Below are 18872 nucleotides of genomic sequence, written 5' to 3'. Positions count from 1 at the left end.
ATTTTTTTTTAAATTGAGGAATAATTGACATAACTTTCAGTTGTACAACATAAGGATTCAATATTTGCATACACTGTGCAAGTGTGCAATAAGTCTAGTTATCACCTGTCAACATATATAATGACAATTTTTTTTTCTTGTGATGAGAACTTTTAGGACTTACTCTCTTAGCAGTTTTCAAATATGCAATACAGGGTTATCAACTGTTAGCACCAGGCTGTACACTACATCCCATGGCTTATATTTTTATAACTGGAATTTTGTACCTTTTGACTCCTTCACTCTTTTTGCCCATCCTTACCTCTCTTCTCCTCTGGTAACCACTGATTTATAATCTATATGTATAAACTTGGATTTTTCATGTGTTTATTTTGTTTTGATTTGAGTTGTTTGTTTTTAGATTCCATGTATAAGTGAAATAATGCAATATTTGTCTTTCTCTGTCAGATTGACTTAATTTAGCATAATGCCCTCAAGGTCTATTCATTGTTACAAATGGCAAGATTCTTTTTTATGGTAGAGTAATATTCCATTATATGTATATGTGTGTGTGTGTGTGTGTATACACACACACATCCTTATCCATTCATTCATTGATGGGCACTTAGATTGCTTTCACATCTTGGGTATTGTAAATAACTGCAATGAACATGGGGTACATGTATCATTTTGAGTTAGTGTTTTCATTTTCTTCTGCAATACCCAGAAGTGGAATTTCTGTATCATATGATAGAAATAAACAAACACAAGTGTGATCAATCAATCTATGATGGAGGAAAAATACTCCATGGGAAAAGGACAGTCTCTGCAATAAATGGTGTTGAGAAAATGGGAGAGCTGCATGTGAAAGAATTAAATTAGACTGCTATCTTCCACACACAAAAATTAACTCAAAATGGAGTAAAGACTTGAATGTAAGACCTGAAACCACAAAACTCCTAGAAGAAAATATAGGCAGTAAGCTCCTCTTGACATCGGTCTTGGCAGTGATTTTTTTTGGATCTGACCCCAAAGGAAGCAAAAACAAAAATAAACAAGTGGGACTACATCAAGTTGTAAAGTTTCTGCACAGTAAGAGAAACCATTAACAAAATGAAAATGCAACCAAAGAATAGGAGAAAATACTTGCAAATCAGATACCCAATAAGGAGCTAATATGCAAAATATATAAAGAATTCATTCAAATCAATAGCAAAACAATCTGATTTACAAATGGAAAAAGGATCTGAATAAACAGTTTTCCAAAGAAGACATGTAGATGGCCAACAGGCACATCAAAATATGCTCAACAACACTAATTATCAGGAAAATGCACATCTAAATGGCAATATTACCTTACATCTGTTAGAAATAGCTATCATCAAAAAGACAAGAAAAAACAAGTGTTGGCAAGGAGGTGGAGAAAAGAAAACCCTCGTGCGCTGGTGGGAATGTAAATTGGTCCAGCCACTGTGGAAGACAGTATGGCGTTTTCTCAAAACATTAAAAATGAGAGTTTGCATTTCTCACAAGCTTCCATGACGCTGATACTTCTGGTCCACCCCCCACACTTCCATGACCGCTTTAGCCACCCTCATCCACACGCCTGCTTTCTAATTTCTGGTCCCTTCCCTGGGTTCCTACTAGTCATTCTTCAAAGTTTTATTACCTGCCTTTTGGTCTGCTAGCGACTGAGCCCAAGGTCTCTTCTCCTTTTAAAAGAAGTTTTTCAAAGCTTTGGGACTTGCATTTGCCAGCCCAGGTCTGCAATCCCTCTCAAAAGAGAGGATAATCTTATTAAGGGAAGATCTGAGGTATCCTCAGGAACAAATACGCAATGTAGTCCCTTTGTTCTCTCCACCTCCATTCTCCAGCGCCTCTCTGTGTGTTTGTCTCAGAATAGTCACGCACGGTGGGCCCATTCGTCTCCCCTTATCACTCTGTTACTGCTGCCGAGCATCCATTCAGCTGTGCGCTGCAGCTTCTCGGCTGACAAGATAATTACATTCCAGGGCAGACTGGGAGGAAGACAGGGAGTGCTCCAAAGTTCTGAAGCCAGCTACCTCGTCATTGCCGGTGCAGACTTCAAGATCAAGCACCTGATCTAATTAGCACACTCCCATCGCAGCCCGCCTGACTGTGGAATGCTGACAATTAAAAGCCTGAAGGCAAAGCAGCTATCACGCAATGCAGAGACAGACATGCATGCTTACCTCGTGCCAGAAACAATTGCATATTCTTTTTGGAATCTTGGGTGTCTTAGAAACTCAGTGGAGCCTGGGGGTAAACTTTTGCATAATACTGGGAGCCCTGCATTTACCTATAATGAACGTGAGAACAAGTGGAATAAAACCTCACAAGAATGAAAGACCTCATGGGGAAGAAAGCTTTCTGATTGCCTGCAGAAGGACTTATTTCTGCAAACCCAGCCGGCCCCCAGCTCTGGAAGAAGCAAACTGCCTGATAAAAGCGAGCCTTTGCCTGCGAAGAGCTGTTTTCCTTTAACCAGATAAATAATGCAATTCAGTTCCCCCAGGGAAAAAATGGTTTTTGCCATTTTTTGTTTTTACAACTTCCTACGTTTCTTTCAAGATGTCTTTCAATGTAAAAGTGATTACAGCCACAACCATTTTTCTTCCTTTCTTTTTACTTTGTGTAGGAAAGTATTCTATAATCTCTAAGCCCCTGTATATAAATACCAGGCCTTATGACCTTAACTTTTTTTTTTTTTTTTAATGGCAGAACCCTTGGCATATGGAAGCTTCTAGGCCAGGGATTGAATCTGAGCCACAGCTGTGGCAACACCTGATCCTTTAACCCACAGCGCCTGGCCAAGGATCAAACCCGTGCCTCTGCAGTGACCTAAGCCACTGCAGTCTGATTCTTAACCCACTGCACCACGGTGGAAACTCCCATCTTAGCTTCTAATGAGACCCTCCTTGAGGGCCATGAACACTTGCACAGAGAGAGCAGGTAGAGTGGAGGGAGCCTTGGCTTTAAAGTCAAGACCTGTTTCTGCCACTTATTAGCTCTGTGAATGGGCAAGGTACTCACTTCTCCAGCTGAAACAAAGGCCTAAATTTTTAAAGGTTAAAGAAATCAAAAGAACCCTAGCAGAATCTTATGCGTTGGATTATGTCCACCCCCACCCCCACCCCCATATTAGCTATTAAAGTCCTAGTAAACACCTAATACTGCAGAATGATCTTGTTTGGAAATAGGGCTTTGCAGATGTGATTAGTTTACAATGAGGTCATACTTGAGCAGGGTAGACCCTTAATCTAATATGACTGGTGTTTTTAGAAGAGACACAAAGTCAGAGACACAGCAAGGAGAGCACCACGTGATGACGGAGCCAGAGACTGAATCCACAAGCCAAAGAAAGCCATGACTACCAGCAAACCATCAGAAGCTAGTGTCAACTGAAACGACAACAACAAAAATACACATTTCAGATAGCTCTGAAATACTGCTCCAAAGAGGTCGGGGTGCGTGTCAGTGTATATGTGATTTGGGTGAAGAGAGAAAGTACAGGCAACCAGGCACACATTTTGCAGAAGGTGACTGCTAGTCTCGTGAAGGTTACTGTTATTCACAAGGAGCAGTCATCACCATGAAGGATTTTAGTGCTTTTCCAGATATGAGGCTCATAAAATGTTCTCCTAAAAATATCTAACTATGTAAAGACCTGTCCTGTCAGTTTTGCCCAGAGCACAGAGGGCCTCTCTCCTGATCCCCACCCTGAGCTCCTTTCACGGGGTGTTGCGGGTTGGCAGCTGCAGTGGCTCATGGTTCAACCTCCGTAGAGGCAGATGGCAAGTGCCCATCTCCAGTTCACAGTGGAAAGAGGCAAATGCAGATTCTCCCCTGCTGGTTTCAGAGGGAGCGTGAAACACCTTGCCTTCGGATTTCAAAAACTCTGAGACAAGAAATTTCTGCTGCTGTAAGCCACTCAGTTTGTGGTTCTAAGTCACCCTAGGAAGCGGCCCTAGGAAGTGAATACATCTGGTTAACTTGGGCTTACTCATTAACCTCTCTCTGGCTCACCAATGACATCACCAGGATGGCCACTTTTCTTTTCTTTTCTTTTTAGGGCCACTCCCTTGGCATATGGAAGTTCCCAGGCTAGGGGTTGAACTGGAACTACAGCTGCTGGCCTACACCACAGCCACAGTAACAGCAACAGGGGTTGGAGCCGTGTCTGCGACCTACACCACAGCTCGCGGCAATAGCAGATCTTTAACCCACGGAACGAGGCCAGGGATTGAACCTGAAACCTCATGGATACTAGTCAGGATTGTTTCCGCTGAGCCACCGCAGGAACTCCAGGATGGCCATTTTCAGGCACTTAACATCAATGGTCTGGCGAAGAGATCTAACTCCAGGGCAGAGCATAGCAGGTGGGTCCGGCTCTATTACTTCCTGGCTAGATGACCTCAGGCAATTTACTTAAACTCTCTGGGCTTCAGTATTTTGGCATGATAATGGATATTACTGTGGATAATAATGGTACTTAGATAATAGAGCTTCTGTGGAGAATGGAAGAGGTGATGCTGCTGGAGAGGAATGTCTGCTCAAGTTATTCTTTCCCAGACTGAGGTGGTTAGTGGGTCATGTGAGTGCTGGTGCCTTTTAGCCCTGTCTGCAGTATGGGCTCTTCACACCAGACCAAGTGAGCCTAGCAGGACCGAGGAGACAAAAAGCGATGTGACCCCCCTCCTCAGCACTCCCACCACTCCCCTGAGGCTCCCACAGAATCCCTCAACCGCAGATGCTCAGGAGCCCTGGGCTTCTGAATATTTGGGTGTCAAAAACCAGGAGGTGCTTGAGGCTGTCAGGAGCTTGTGAGGACCTCTCCATCCTTTCGGGGGGGGGGGGGGGCTCCCTGAATGGGTGCTGCAGGACTTGAAGGGGTTGGTCCTGGGACCAGCTCACGAGGAAGGAGAGAGACAAAGAAGGAGGCAGGCTGGCCGTGAGTTCCGAGGAGTTTGCCCAGTGTACACCTCCTGTGGGTCCATCCCAGGGTAGGAGGAATCCAGGTGGGAAATGATTGTTCCTTTTGTCCAAACACCTTGAAAGATCTGAGGGCATTTCAGAACTACCTGCACTTTCTGTGATTTAGCTGACATCTTAATTGCTGAGAATCATCTCTGGACGGCAGCAAGAACAAGTGTCTCTCTGCGTTTGCCTGTCTCAGAACAGCCATACACTATGGGTTTGTGTCTATTGTGCGGAAACACCTACAGGTGGGACTGCTAGAGCGGTGGGTGTGCTCCTGCACAGCATCAGTAGCTGCTGTCAGTTTTCCAAAGTGGTTGTACCAGACTCCTGATGGAAGTGTACGAGGGCATTGCTAGTTTTTTCCATTGTGGCCATTGTAGGGGGGGCGCACATTGCCATCTCATTATGGTTTTAATTTATATGATTAATGATGTTGGAACTGTTTTCATAGACTCTTTTGCCACTTAAGTTTTTCCTTTTTTTTCCTTTTTTTTTTCTGTTTTTTTAGGGCCACACCCTCGGCCTATGGAGGTTCCTAGACAGGGATCCAATCAGAGCTAAAGCTGCCTGCCTCCGCCACAGCCACAGCAACGCAGGATCCAAGCGGCGTCTGTGACCTACACCACAGCTCACGGCAATGCCAGATCCTTAACCCATTGAGTGAGGTGAGGGCTGGAACCCAAAACTTCATGGTTCCTAGTTAGATTCATTTCTACTGCGCTACAATGGGAATACTATGTTTTGCCATTATTTTATCAAGAGATGTCTTTCCTTGCTGATGTGTAGGTGTAGTTTGGACATTATGGTGCCAGTGCAGATGCATGTATTATGGATATTTTCTCCCACTCAGTGGCTTCTTCTCACTCTCTTAAAGGCATCTTTTCAGAACAGACATTCTTAATTTTATTTATCAGTCTTTTCCATCATAGGTAATTCTTTGGTGTCCCACTTAAGATATTTTTGTTACCCCTAGCACAACAAAGATCTCTCCCCAGCTTCTATTGTGATAAAAGTCAAAATAATGTGTAGGCTTTTAGAGGAGGGGTAATGACTAGGAGGCAATAGAAGGCAGGATTCTAGGGGCCGATTATGTTCTATTTATTGACTTTGGTGGTGGCTATATTTGCTTACTTTTTTTTTTTTACTGTTTAAATATTCTTTGAACTGTATACTTACTCCTTGTACATTGTGCATGTGTGGTATATGCCAGTAAAGTTGAGAGAGGGAGAGAAAGAGGGAGAGAGAAGGAGGGTAAGAAAATGTACAAACAGGAGATACTGTTTGTGCAAACCAAAGAGATACAAGATAATGATCCCCCAAATACTGTGAAAGATTAGAGAAAATATTTGGGAACTGATTATATATAATCGTAGGTTCTCTATCTATACAAGCCAATCTTTTAATATAAGTATTTTGGCAAAAAAAAAATGTAATAAGCATAGTTAAAGTGATTTTGGTTAATATTACAATATTGAAAATAAACAGTGAGCATAAAATCCCTCCGTATTAGTGAGGTTCCTCAGAAAGAGTTAAGCAAGCACAGAGCCTAAAGAGAAGCAGTAAACGTTTGGTTTTAGGAGTTCCCATCATGGTGCAGCGGAAATGAATCTGAGGAGCAACCATGAGGTTTCAGGTTCCATCCTGGCTTCCCTCAGGATCTGGTGTTGCCATGAACTGTGGCGTAGGTCTCAGATGCAGCTCGGATCCGTGTTGCCATGCTGGTGTAGACCAGCAGCTGTAGCACCAATTCAACCCCTAGCGTGGGAACCTCCATATGCCTCAGGTGTGGCCCTAAGAAGCAAAAAAAAAAAATAAAAATAAACATTTGGTTTTTACAAATTCTTGGTTAAAATGCTACTAGCGGGGAGTTCCCACATGGCTCAGTGATAAGTGAACCCAACTAGCATCCGTGAGGATGCAGGTTCTATCCCTGACCTTACTCAGTGGGTTAAGGATCCAGCGTTGTTGTGAGCTATGGTATAAGTCACAGATGTGGCTGGGATCTGGCATTGCTGTGGCTGTGGCGTAGGCTGGCGACTATAGTTTGATTGGACCTCTAGCCTGAGAACCTCCATATGCCTCGGGTGCGGCCCTAAAAAAAAAAAAAGGAAAGAAAAAATGCTGCCATCAGATATACGGAAATCGATTTCTGACTTCCCACCCTCTGATGAGGAACATGAGTAGCGTGGTCTGTATAAAACAGTGGCTGATGAGTCTGAGGTGGTGAGGAGCCCATGGGGCTATAGCAGAAATATCACAAGAGTAGGACATGGAGTTCCAGCAGAGTCACCATCCAAAGCCAAAACCCAGTCACAGTGCCTAGCAAGAATACAGCTAATAATAAACTATATCCCAGAATAGCCAGGCCCTGAACTTGAAGATAAGAGTTAACCCAACAGGAAGTTCAGTCAAAGCAGGAAAGAAGGTGCCCTTAGGAGCTGTCCCCTCTATGGTTGAGAATGCCATGACAGCGCCCAAAGCAGCCTGGCTCTGCCATGGTCCTCAGTCTGCATCTCTTTGAAGAGAAAACCAATCCACAGCCTCTCCCCAGCATCCTGGTGTGGCAGGTATGTGTGTCTGTGGTTCCTCTGCCCTTAGCCAAGCAGGAGCGCACAAGTGATGGCTGATTCTGGCAGCCAGAAACCCAGAGGCCCCAAACTTAGAGGAGCTCTCTGGGAGAAGCTTGGAGTGTGTGGGTGTGAATTCAGAGACTCCTCTAGTGCCTTTGAGGCCTTCCCAGCTAAAGGACCACCTGTCCATTTTTTATCCACTACCGTGACAAATGGGAGATTTCCAGGGATCGAATGTAAACTGAGGGACAAATAAGAAAACTTTTTTTGAGGTTGGAGCAGCATGAACAAAAAAATAAGGCTTGACAAAGGAAGTTAAGAAAGCGAAGACTAGCAAATAAAGCCAACCTTGCAAACACAAGTGAGAAAAGCAACCTCAGGAACTCCTGGGTGGCAGAGTGGAGAAGAAAGGGCTAAAATCCATAATTAGGATAATCCATGGACAGATAACAGGGAACTCAAGCCCAAGAAATTCAAGCCCAAGCAAAGGAGTTTGCGTTTCTAATCAGCTCATGCAACATTGCCTTTTCAGAGTTCACCATTTCTAATTTCCAAGAGCTCATTTCCAGTCACATTGCTGTAATTTATCACATCCAGGCATGCAAAATCATCCTTTTTCTAACATTAAACATATTTAATCAGGACAATTTATAATAGCACTTTAGGGCTTTAGTGAAAGAAAGGCATTTGACACATGATATTTACAGTAATCATAATACTACAAAATTTAAAGTATAATTTTTTTGCAGTGTTAGATCAGGAAGCCAAATTGTCCATGGTCCTAGTTAGTTATTTGCAATGCTTTTGGGGGGGGGGAATCAGCATCCAGAAATTAATTAATAGTCTTTCTCTCCACAATGATCAGTGTCATCCTTGGGTACTGCCATGAGCTGCCAGCTCCTTTATGCCCTGGCTCTAGTGGCAATCAGCAAACATGATGAATGTTAAACCTCTTGTCCTCAGAGCCAAATGCCAAATGTCATACCACATGCAGGATCATAATTATGCTGTAGGAAGTAGATGGACTTGGCTTTGTTAACCAAGCCAAAATCTGGAGGCCACTTGAACAATTGCTGTGGAAAATTAACCCATTCTATCTCAGCCTTGAGGATACCAGGACATTTTTCAAGAACAGCGGTTTCATGCAAAGCTAAGGGCCTTGAAATTCTTTTTCAAAAGGACCTAAATGTTTCTTTGTCAATCTCGAAAGCTTCCCTCCTCCTTTTCTTCTGGGACCAGTCAAACTTATACACATTCCAGCTCCACTTGCATGAAATTCAAGTTCCCATTTAGGTATTTGCTGTTAACCACAAGTTTCATGCTTCATGGCCCTTTTGACATGTGTTTATTTGAAAAGGTAAGTCAATGAACCGGTGCCTTCCTTGTTCTTGACAAGTCCTACCTAACTCAGGGAAATAGAAGTGGACCCACCTTCAACAGGCAGTGATGGGGGCTTCAAAGTCATGGGAGGAATATTACCTGCATTACTGTTTATAGCCCCTTCAATGATAAAACAGTGTCAAGGCAGATGGACAACACACGCTTTTTTAAGAGTTCAGATTTCCATCAGCTTCAAACTTAAACACGATCATGAAAAATGAAACCCACAAATTAAAACTAAAGCCCATTTTTTCCATATATGAGGTGTAGAAGGTTTGAACTTAACTCAAGCACCCACCCCTAGCAAGTGTCTGAAGTGCCTCGGACATCCCAAAGGTGTTTTGTTTTGGTTTGGTTTGGTTTGGTTTTTTGCTTTTTAGAGCTGCACTTGTGGCATATGAAAATTCTCAGTCTAGGGGTCAACTCAGAGTTGTAGCTGCCGGGCTACACCACAGCCACAGCAACATGGGATCCGAGCTGTGTCTGCAACCTACACCACAGCTCACGGCAATGCCAGATCCTTAACCCACTGAGCAAGGCCAGGGATTGAACCTGTGTCTTCATGGGATACTAGTTGGGTTCTTAACCCACTGGGCCACGACAAACCCTCTTCCCCAAACATGTTGTTCCAACATTGTTATCCTTCCTTCCCCTTGTCCTGATTCATTTACTTAGTATCAGGATTATAATTAATGATAGTTATTAATTCTAATTTCATTTTGTGCATTTTCTAAACTACTTAAATCTTCTTTGGAAAAAGACAGGATATCACGTCTGAACTATAGGGGATGCCCTAAATTCTTCACTCAAAGCTTGTTTCTCTTTTTTACCTACAGCTGTAATAAATTCAGGCATCAGATTTCACAGCACACAGCAATTTAGAAGAGCACAGCTGACAAAATGAGTGATTATCTCTTATTAATCCTATTTAAGAGATGTTGTTGAATGTAACAATAAATGAATAAATGAGTGAACTGGTAGGCGAGTGATACATTATGGCTTAACAAGAAGATAGAAATGATTTAAAAAGAAGCAAGTTTTGGAGTCCTCTTGTGGTGCAGTGGGTTAAGGATCCAGCCTTATCACTGTAGCAGTTTGGGGGCATGGGTTCGATCCCTAGACCGGAAACTTCCACATGCCATGGGCACAGCCAAAAACTTTTTCAAAATAACAACAAGCACATTTTTAAAAATCATAGAAATTGGGGTCCACCTGCTATGGTTCTGATCTATCTGTAGATTTTATTTCATTGTTTTATTTTTCTGCTTTTTGGGGCCACATCCACGGCATATGGAAGTTCCCAGGCTAGGGGTCAAATTGGAGCTATAGCTGCCAGCCTATACCACAGCCACAGCAATGCAGGATCCGAGCCCAGTACTCGACCTACACCACAGCTCATAGCAAAGCCGGATCCTCAACCCACTGAGCAAGACTAGGGATTGAACTTGCGTCCTGTCCTCGTGGATACTACTGTGGGTTGTTTCCATTGAGCCATGATAGGAACTCCCTATCTATAGATTTTAGAAGACTTTAATGATTATAGAGTTATAGTTAATATTGATAAATATGACTTTCTTCAATAAAAAATCAAAGTAGTTTAAATATCTCTATTTAAGAAGACAAGAATATGAATTGTACACTTTAGAAAACTTCTTGTTTGAAAATAAAGTAAAAGATAGAACTTGAGGAAGGGAAAATTTTCAGCTGTCTAGAAAATTCCTTCTCTGCAATGCAGCATTCCTTGGCCATGTTTTTTTGTTTGTTAGTTTGTTTTGTTTTTTTAGGGCCATACCCATGGCATATGGAAGTTCCCAGGCTAGGGGTCAAATCAGAGCTGCAGTCACAGCAACACAGGATCTGAGCCATATCTGCGACCTATGCCAATGCTCAAGGCAACGCCAGATCCTTAACCCACTGAGCAAGGCCAGGGATTGAACCTGAATCCTCATGGATGCAAGTTGGATTCATCTCCACTGCGCCATAATGGGAACTTCTTTTTTTTTTATTTTCTTTTTTTTACTTTTTTTCTTTTTTTTTTTTTTTTGAAGTTTTATTGAAGTATAGTGGATTTAAAATGTGATAATTTCCACTGGCCAACACAGTGATTCAGTTGTACATGTACACATATCCCTTGGCCATGTTTGGTACCTGAAAGGATGAACTAATATTGTGAATTCTCCCCTGGTGGGAACAACACCTTGAGGGAAGCAACATAGGTGTTGAATGTGGATAACTTAGAGCTGAGTTCTGATTCACATAATCGTGATGAGTGGGGAATGATTCCACCCAACCTCAGTATCACTGACATCCCTAAAATATTAGGACTCATTCCCACTAACGAAAGGGGAGTTAATAGCCAGCATCCAAACAATTCACTCCTTTGCTCCACCGAGCGATTGACAACTAAGCCCTCTGGGCCAAATGACCTGCTGGGTGACATGATAGTGGTGAAGGACCCAAGTGCACCCAACCTTGGTTTCTGCAATGCTACAAAAAAAGAGAAGGCAGTTCCTGGTAGCCTGCCTAGAATCTTTTAGACAAAGAGTGTTCCACAAGTGGGAGATGTTTTGTAAGTCTCTATTTGAGACTTGACTCCCAGTGTGAGATAAATCACAGCCCTAGACTCAGGCCACCATAGACACTAGATGTTCCAAGTGGCACTTCTGGCCATTTCGTTTCCCACTGGAGCACAGGAAGCAGCCAGAGGCAGGGCTACAATTTCAGAACAAATACCTGTTTCTTATCAGGAGCTTTTTCTCCTGACCAATTTAATAGAGGCGATCTCAACCAACAGAATGAATCCCACACTTAATGCGTCTCAATTACAGTGAGTGAAGGCTGACTTTTTCTTTTTTTGTTCACAGAATTATGCAAAACTCATTCCTGGAGCTACAGTAGGGGTACTTCAGAAGGACTCTGGGAACATTCTCCAGCTGATCATCTCGGCTTATGAAGTATGATACTTTACAATTGGCTTCTTTTTTCCAGCATACCTTTGGTATTTAAAAATTAAGATATGTTTTAAGCAGTTGAATGTGCTCTCCTTTGTTGGTAGAGACACAGATATTCTTCCTGGAAGGTGGGGCTGGAGGTAGAAAAATCATAAGCCTGATCATAAAGTTGAGGTTGTTTTTATAGTAATAACCAACAGCAGTGCTGTCACCTGCAAAATTTTTAAATTCTACTGAAATGTTTTCATGAGTCATACAATTAAGCTCCCCTCTTCCCTGCCTGAAAAAAATTAAGTTTAAATTGCCAGCAAGTAACAGAGCTATGAGAACTAAAAACACAGGCTTAATGAGACTACATCATAACTCAAGGGAAAAAACACCAAAGCATACCAGAAAAGCCACTTTGTAGATTCTCTGCAAAGTGGGACCAGGGAAATTTTCCATCGGCTTTATGTTTTATATATATATATATATATATATATATATATATATATATATATATGCGCACATATATTCAGTACTTTTTGCCATGACTTTGTAAATTAGTTTCTGAGGACAGAATTTTTCCTTAAAATAAGATACATACCTACAGGATTGCTATGTTTTCTGTCTCCATTTCATAACTCAATTAATCAACAGTGGATGGCCATTTGCCTACTCTTTTATTTTGGTTTCCAAATATCATCATCATCCCCTCTTTGCCTTTACTTACAGAGAAAAAGTACACACACACACACACACAAAGATGGAGCCCTAAATTATGACAGGAATGAAAAAACAATTTTTATAAAGCAGTAGAAGGCTAACATTTGCTCTAAACAGCAATTACATAATATGAAATAAATTCTCATTTTTAATGTTTTAAAATTACAAATAGGAGTTCCCATCATGGCTCAGTGGTTAACCAACCCAACTAGGAACGATGAAGTTGCGGGTTCGATCCCTGGCGTTGCTCAGTGGGTTAAGGATCTGGCATTGCCCTGAGCTGTGATATAGGTTGCAGATTCGGCTCAGATCTGGCATTGCTGTGGCTGTGGTGCAGGCCGGTGGCTACAGCTCCAATTCGACCCCTAGCCTGGGAACCTCCATATGCCTCGGGTGTGGCCCTCAAAAGACAAAATAAATAAATAAATAAAATAAAATTACAAATAAATGACCCTTATGCACTGTATGCCGGTACTTAGTGTATACTGAACCAGGGTTCTTTGGCATTTCCAAACAATTTGGGAAGTTTTTAAAAAAGAGATGTGTCCAGATTCAAAGGAAGATCTACATATCTGAGAAAAAAACCCCAGTGATTTTGACATCAGCCCATCAATTTTGAAAATCACTGTACCAGGGAAAAGCAAGGTATTTTTTCTGAAATACATTTCCTCAAAGAATAAAATACAGATGGTCCTAAAAATTATAGGATGAGGGTTTGTTTGTTTTTATTTTTATTTATTTATTTATTTATTTATTTATTTATTTTTGTCTTTTTGCCTTTTCTAGGGCCGCTTCCCTCAGCATATGGAGATTCCCAGGCTAGGGGTCCAATCAGAGCTGTAGCCGCCGGCATACACCACAGCCACAGCAACTCGGGATCTGAGCTGCATCTGCACAGCTCACAGCAGCGCCGGATTCTTAACCCACTGAACAAGGCCAGGGATCGAACATGCTACCTCCTGGTTTCTAAGTCGGATTCGTTAACCACTGCACCATGACGGGAACTCCTGTTTGGTTTTTTTAACTCGTATCCTCAGAAACTTTTCTTAGCTGACATCAAAAATCAATCACCACGTTAATCAGTTCATGCTTGAAATTCTTCCAGACAGGAAAGCTTGTCAACAAAATTCTATAAAAACCTTCCTCTCTCTCATGCAGTAAAGTTTTAATGTGTAAAATCAAATAAAATCGCATGGTAATCCTTCACTGAATTAAAACAAATTCAACATTTTTTAGCTCAGGACTCTCAAAAGTGCTAGCCATTAACATCTTCAAAGGAATTCAGTAAATTGGAAAACAGTGAACTGTCAAAAATATTTCCACTCCTATCTAACCAGCCCTGTCTGGACCCCTGCTTGCTCTGTCACAGTTTATGTCCCCATTCATTCACACAACTTACCAGAGTGGTTGAAATCAAAGCACCAAACATTTGAAGTGAATCTTATGTCTTTTTTACTGTCTCAAAAATGTGAAGAGTCTATTACTCATATCAAACAATCTTGCTCTGGAGTGGTTTTTGAAACTCTACAACCCGCTGGGTGAGGTATAACACAGATCTTGGCACTAGCTCTGATTTTTTTTCTATTCTGTTATTTTTAAATGTATCCTAAAGGACTTTAAAATATAGGATCCATAGACTGGATTTCTTTCCAGTCTATAAAAAGAAATAGAAGGAGAGAGACTACATTGAGAGAAAACATAAAATGCTTCTGACTTGTAGTGGGGCAGAGGCAAACAATTTGTTTTTATAATTAGCGACTACAGACCTCAGCTCAGTATTTTACAGTGCCATATTGACATTAAAAAAACAAAAAACAAAAAAAAAACACTTTAAGGAGTTTGCATTGTAGCTCAGCAGTTTAAGGACCTGACGCTGTCTCTGTGAGGATGCAGGTTTGTTCCCTGGCCTTGGCTTAAGTATACAGCATTGCCACAAACTGTGGCATAGGTCACAGACATGGCTAAAACCTGGCTGTTGCTGTGTCTGTGGTGTAGACTGGCAGCTGCAGCTCCGATTCAACCCCTGGCCTGGAAACTTCCACATGCTGCAGGTGCAGCCACAAAAAGAAAGAAAGAAAAAAAAAAAAAAACCTTAAATACCAGATGTGTACTCATCTGGCCATCATTCACTAATTTCCTTCCCTCCCTAAGCACATAATAAAACTACTGAAATACTGATGCTCCCAAGGCTAAGCTCTTCTATTGGTATCTAAGCTCCAGAAGGGAAGTGACTTTGTTTTGTGTTGCCTGGTTCACAGAAGATGCTCAATAAATAAATGAATGAAAAGATTTTTAAAATATACAAATAAATATCTATGTCCATTCTTTGGGAAATTCACAACAAAATATTCCTGGTGAAATTTCCAATGTGATATTTCAATTTTATCAATGCTGACATTTCCTTCATTTTGGTCAGATTATGTCACTCACTATTCCAAATTCCTGTCATCTGCAGATTTTCAGGTCCTATCCCTCATTTCTCATTAGCTCACTGTGCCACTGTCTCCAACACTACTCCTGCCTTAATTCTTGATGATTTCCTACCTGTACCCTGGTCTCTTAGTTTCTTGAACTCTGCCTCTGAAGTGATCTTATTCCCTTCCCCCTTAATTACTTTCTTATACCTCCACTCTCTTGTCCTACCCTAAACTGTATCATTTGCAATAAACTCCTTCAGAGACTCAACTGCATGCAATCCATTTTCTGCTCACCATTTCCAATCTTTTCAGCTCACTCTTACTCGTTCTCCTCATATTTCTTCCAACCTATCAGGATCTCCATTTTTTTTAACCCTATCTACTAAGGAACCCATAACAGCTCCTCATCCCCTTGATGTCCTCTTTCACCTGTCCCCCCAACATAAATCCATTAGACACACTCTCAAGCCCCAGCGCACATCTTATCACTCCTCTGAGGATGTTGGCCAACTGTGGTCCTGGTAAAAACCCAACTGTCCACTCACTCTGCACAGCTGAATGGGAATGCAGAAAACATACAATCATGCTCTCACTTTAACTTCACAATCATGGGCCTCAAGCAGGCCCCCCATGCTGCCCAACCACCATGCTGTATTTCTCTAGTAGACCTCCAAGAGGAGATATCCAGGAGTTGCTTGATATGTTTGTTGGCAATTCAGCAGAGTAAACTGGCCTCTCCCAGACTTACTTCGCCAATAGTTTTCTCCTTCTCAACCCAAGGTAATTCCATCTTTCATATTGCTAGGGCCCCAAACCTTGAAACAATCAATCCTTGACATCCCCTCTTTCTCTTACACTGTACATTTAATCCATCAGGAGATTTCATTGGCTCTTTCCCCAGATTTATTCAGAATTTGACCCCATTGCTGTCTCCACTGTCCTCATCCTGGTTGGAGCCACCCTCATCATTCACTGGAATTATTGCAAAAGCCTCCTAAACGCTGTTTCCTGTTTCTGCCTTTGGGTTTCCTACATTCTGTTTTCAATGAAACAGCTAGAATTTTCTTTTAAAATATTAAGTCAAGCCCTATCACTCTTCTGTGCGTAACCCTGTTTGTTTGCTCATTTTATGTAGAGTAAAAGTAGAACTCTTTATAACAGCCTACTAGGACCCTCCAGATATGTTGCCTTCCAGCCATTCCTTTGACTTCACCTCCTATTCCTCTCCTCTAACTCTCTCTGCTCCAGTCCAGCAGCCCTGCCCTCCTCGCTGTTCTGTTCCCAGAACAAGCCAGGCATGATCCTGCCTTGGGGCCTTTGCATTGACTGCACCCTCTTCCTGAAACACTTCAGAAGTATGTGCACAGCTAATTTCCTCTTCCTTTCTTGAAATGTCACCTTCTTAATGAATCCTGCCTAACCTGACGACTTTTTAAAAATTGCAGCCTATACACCCTGCACACACTCTTTTAATCATCATTACCCCACACTAATTTTTTTTTCTGTTGCATTTATCTCCTTTCAGGTGCTATGTAATTTTCTTATCCATTGCGTGGTTTCCTTTCTGCCTTTCCATAGTTGAGTGTAAACTCAATCAAGTGGGCAGCCTTTTTGTGGTTTTTGTTTCCCAAGTGACTAGAACAGTATCTGGTACATAGCGGACACTCAGTAAATATTTTCTGAATAATATAACTAGTGGAGATAAAATAGAAGAATTGGAAGATAAAATGGAAGAATTTGAAATCTTAAGACATCATAGCAATAGTCTTTATGACTGAGAAATGACACTTTAGTCTCTGATAAAGACTACATTGTGAAAAGTCAGCCTGTGTCCATCTACAGAAGAGGGGACCATACAGGGCAAATAAAAAAGCAAGGAAGAGAAGTGGTAGAATTTACAGTCAGCACCGTAGAATCAGGAGGAAGGCTGGGTCATCTGACCACGCAGTTGGCAAAATTATATTTTGGGAAAAGGTGAAGCTGAACTTGCTTTTAAAATTCTATCAATGAAATTGGTATAGGGACTCAAATCCTTTATATGAAGTATAACTTAATTCATAATATTTTATTATTTGTTTTCATTGTTTTTTAAGCAATTCATTTTTCCCCCCAAATACAGACTTCTCTCTTATAAAAGAAAGAGGAATTAAGTCCGAATAATAATACTAGCTTCCCCCCAAACACACAGTTCTGCCATCCTCTCCCCTTGACAGTCTTCTTCCTGGACAACATTGCCTTTACCTTCTGTGTGCCCTGTGTCTGCTCCTCCTCTTCTCCACCCACAGCATCGCAGAGACCAACCTCCCAGTCCTGTACTCACGCCTCAGGCCAGGTGAATGCAGTAACATGCTTGCTTCCTTGACTCAACCCTTCCTATTACATCATCCAGCCTGTCCTGCTCACACCTTCCAGACAACCTCCTTGCAGCTGTCTTTTCAGTAAATCGGGCTTCTGCTTAAAAGCTTCAGGGAATGTTTCCCATAAATCTTAACTCATCTTTCCAAACCTCAGGGCTCTGTGTGATCTAATGTCTCCCGGGACAGCAAGTGTGCAGGCTTGGTCGGAGCCCCACTTTCTCCATTCCATACCACTCCGGGCACCCAGCTTTCTCTCTTCTGGTCCCTTTGCCTGAAATACCATCATCATCCCCCCTACACCTCTAAATCCAACACTGCCATTAAGGACTGATCTTATAGCACTTCAGCCTTCACTGACAGCCCTCTTTGCTGAACTCTCCCAAAGCCTTGCACAGTTTTTCTGTAATTTAATGGCACACTGGCAGACATTTGTTAACTGCTTTACTTGGTTCCATCTTGGTTTTTTTCAGTAAGATGATCATCCTGAGGGCAGAAATCCGGTCTTATACACATTCCCCCAGATATGGCTCTCTACTAAATGTACAATAGAGGCTCTATAAATTCCAGGATTGATTGCAAGGCACAGTTTCTCCCACATTTTAACCTCTCTAAATCTGGATACATTTTTCTAATTTATCATGTCTTACTAATGTTGTCAGAAGAGTAGAGAGCATAATGTAGTTTTCATTGCCTGCACATGTATAAACTTGGCAGTAACTGTATATGCTGTTGTCACTTCAATTTGTTAAGTGCACTGCTGGTACTATACATGTTGAATATAATTACCATTTTAAAATATCTTCCAAGTTTGCACTAAGATTCCATGTTGAAAAGTTATTGTATATGCAGAACAGAACAACAGGGGAGCAAATACTGATCAGAGAAGCTAATATCCAGTGTTGGATGACTCAATTCTATATTCTTTACAAAGCAACAACCAGCTCCTTTATGCGACCTAGAAAATGATAATACTTAGGATACAGGTAAAGGAAACTATTGTTGTATGTTGTTACTGAGATACAGGCAAAAGATTTGCCTTTTATATGCCAAGCAATGCAACTTAGAAATGGAGAAGTTTGCCAAACTCTCAGAATGGATAAAATCATTTTTATTAAAAAAAATTTTTTTTTGCTGCTGCACCTGTGGCATTTGGAAGTTCCCAGACTAGGGGTTGAATTGGAGCTGCAGCTGCCAGCCTATGCCACAGCCACAGAAATGGTGGATGTGAGCCCCATTAAGCAAGCAGTACACAGCAATGCTGGGTCCTTAACCTACTGAGCCAGGCCAGGGATCAAACACACATCCTCACAGACACTATGTCAGGTTCTTAATCTGCTGAGCCACAATGGGAACTCCATTTTTTAAAGCAATTATAGACTAATGGCATTGATTCATATATTCTGCAGAATGATCCTAAGGTATTTTGTCTTAGTTTAATTGTCATAAAATTATGGCATCTCTTATTGATGGCATCTTAGATTTGATAAAATATGATGTGTTTCATGTGTATTG

General features: G+C 41.6%; 1 protein-coding gene across 6 annotated transcripts in view; it reads left to right on the top strand.

The window, feature by feature from the left end:
• Positions 1-18872, top strand: part of ITGB6 (integrin subunit beta 6) — a 128168-nt gene that overhangs the window by 81684 nt on the left and 27612 nt on the right. For all 6 annotated transcript variants that reach the window (XM_047772714.1, XM_047772715.1, XM_047772716.1 and 3 more), the window contains one exon: positions 11795-11884. In XM_047772714.1, the coding sequence (XP_047628670.1) occupies positions 11795-11884 (90 nt within the window). The remainder of the gene's footprint in view (positions 1-11794; positions 11885-18872) is intronic.

Source organism: Phacochoerus africanus, chromosome 3, assembly GCF_016906955.1.
Source record: "Phacochoerus africanus isolate WHEZ1 chromosome 3, ROS_Pafr_v1, whole genome shotgun sequence".
Taxonomy (NCBI): Eukaryota; Metazoa; Chordata; class Mammalia; order Artiodactyla; family Suidae; genus Phacochoerus; species Phacochoerus africanus.
The sequence above is the reverse complement of the archived record's forward strand: the minus strand, read 5'-3'. Positions and strand labels throughout refer to the sequence as shown.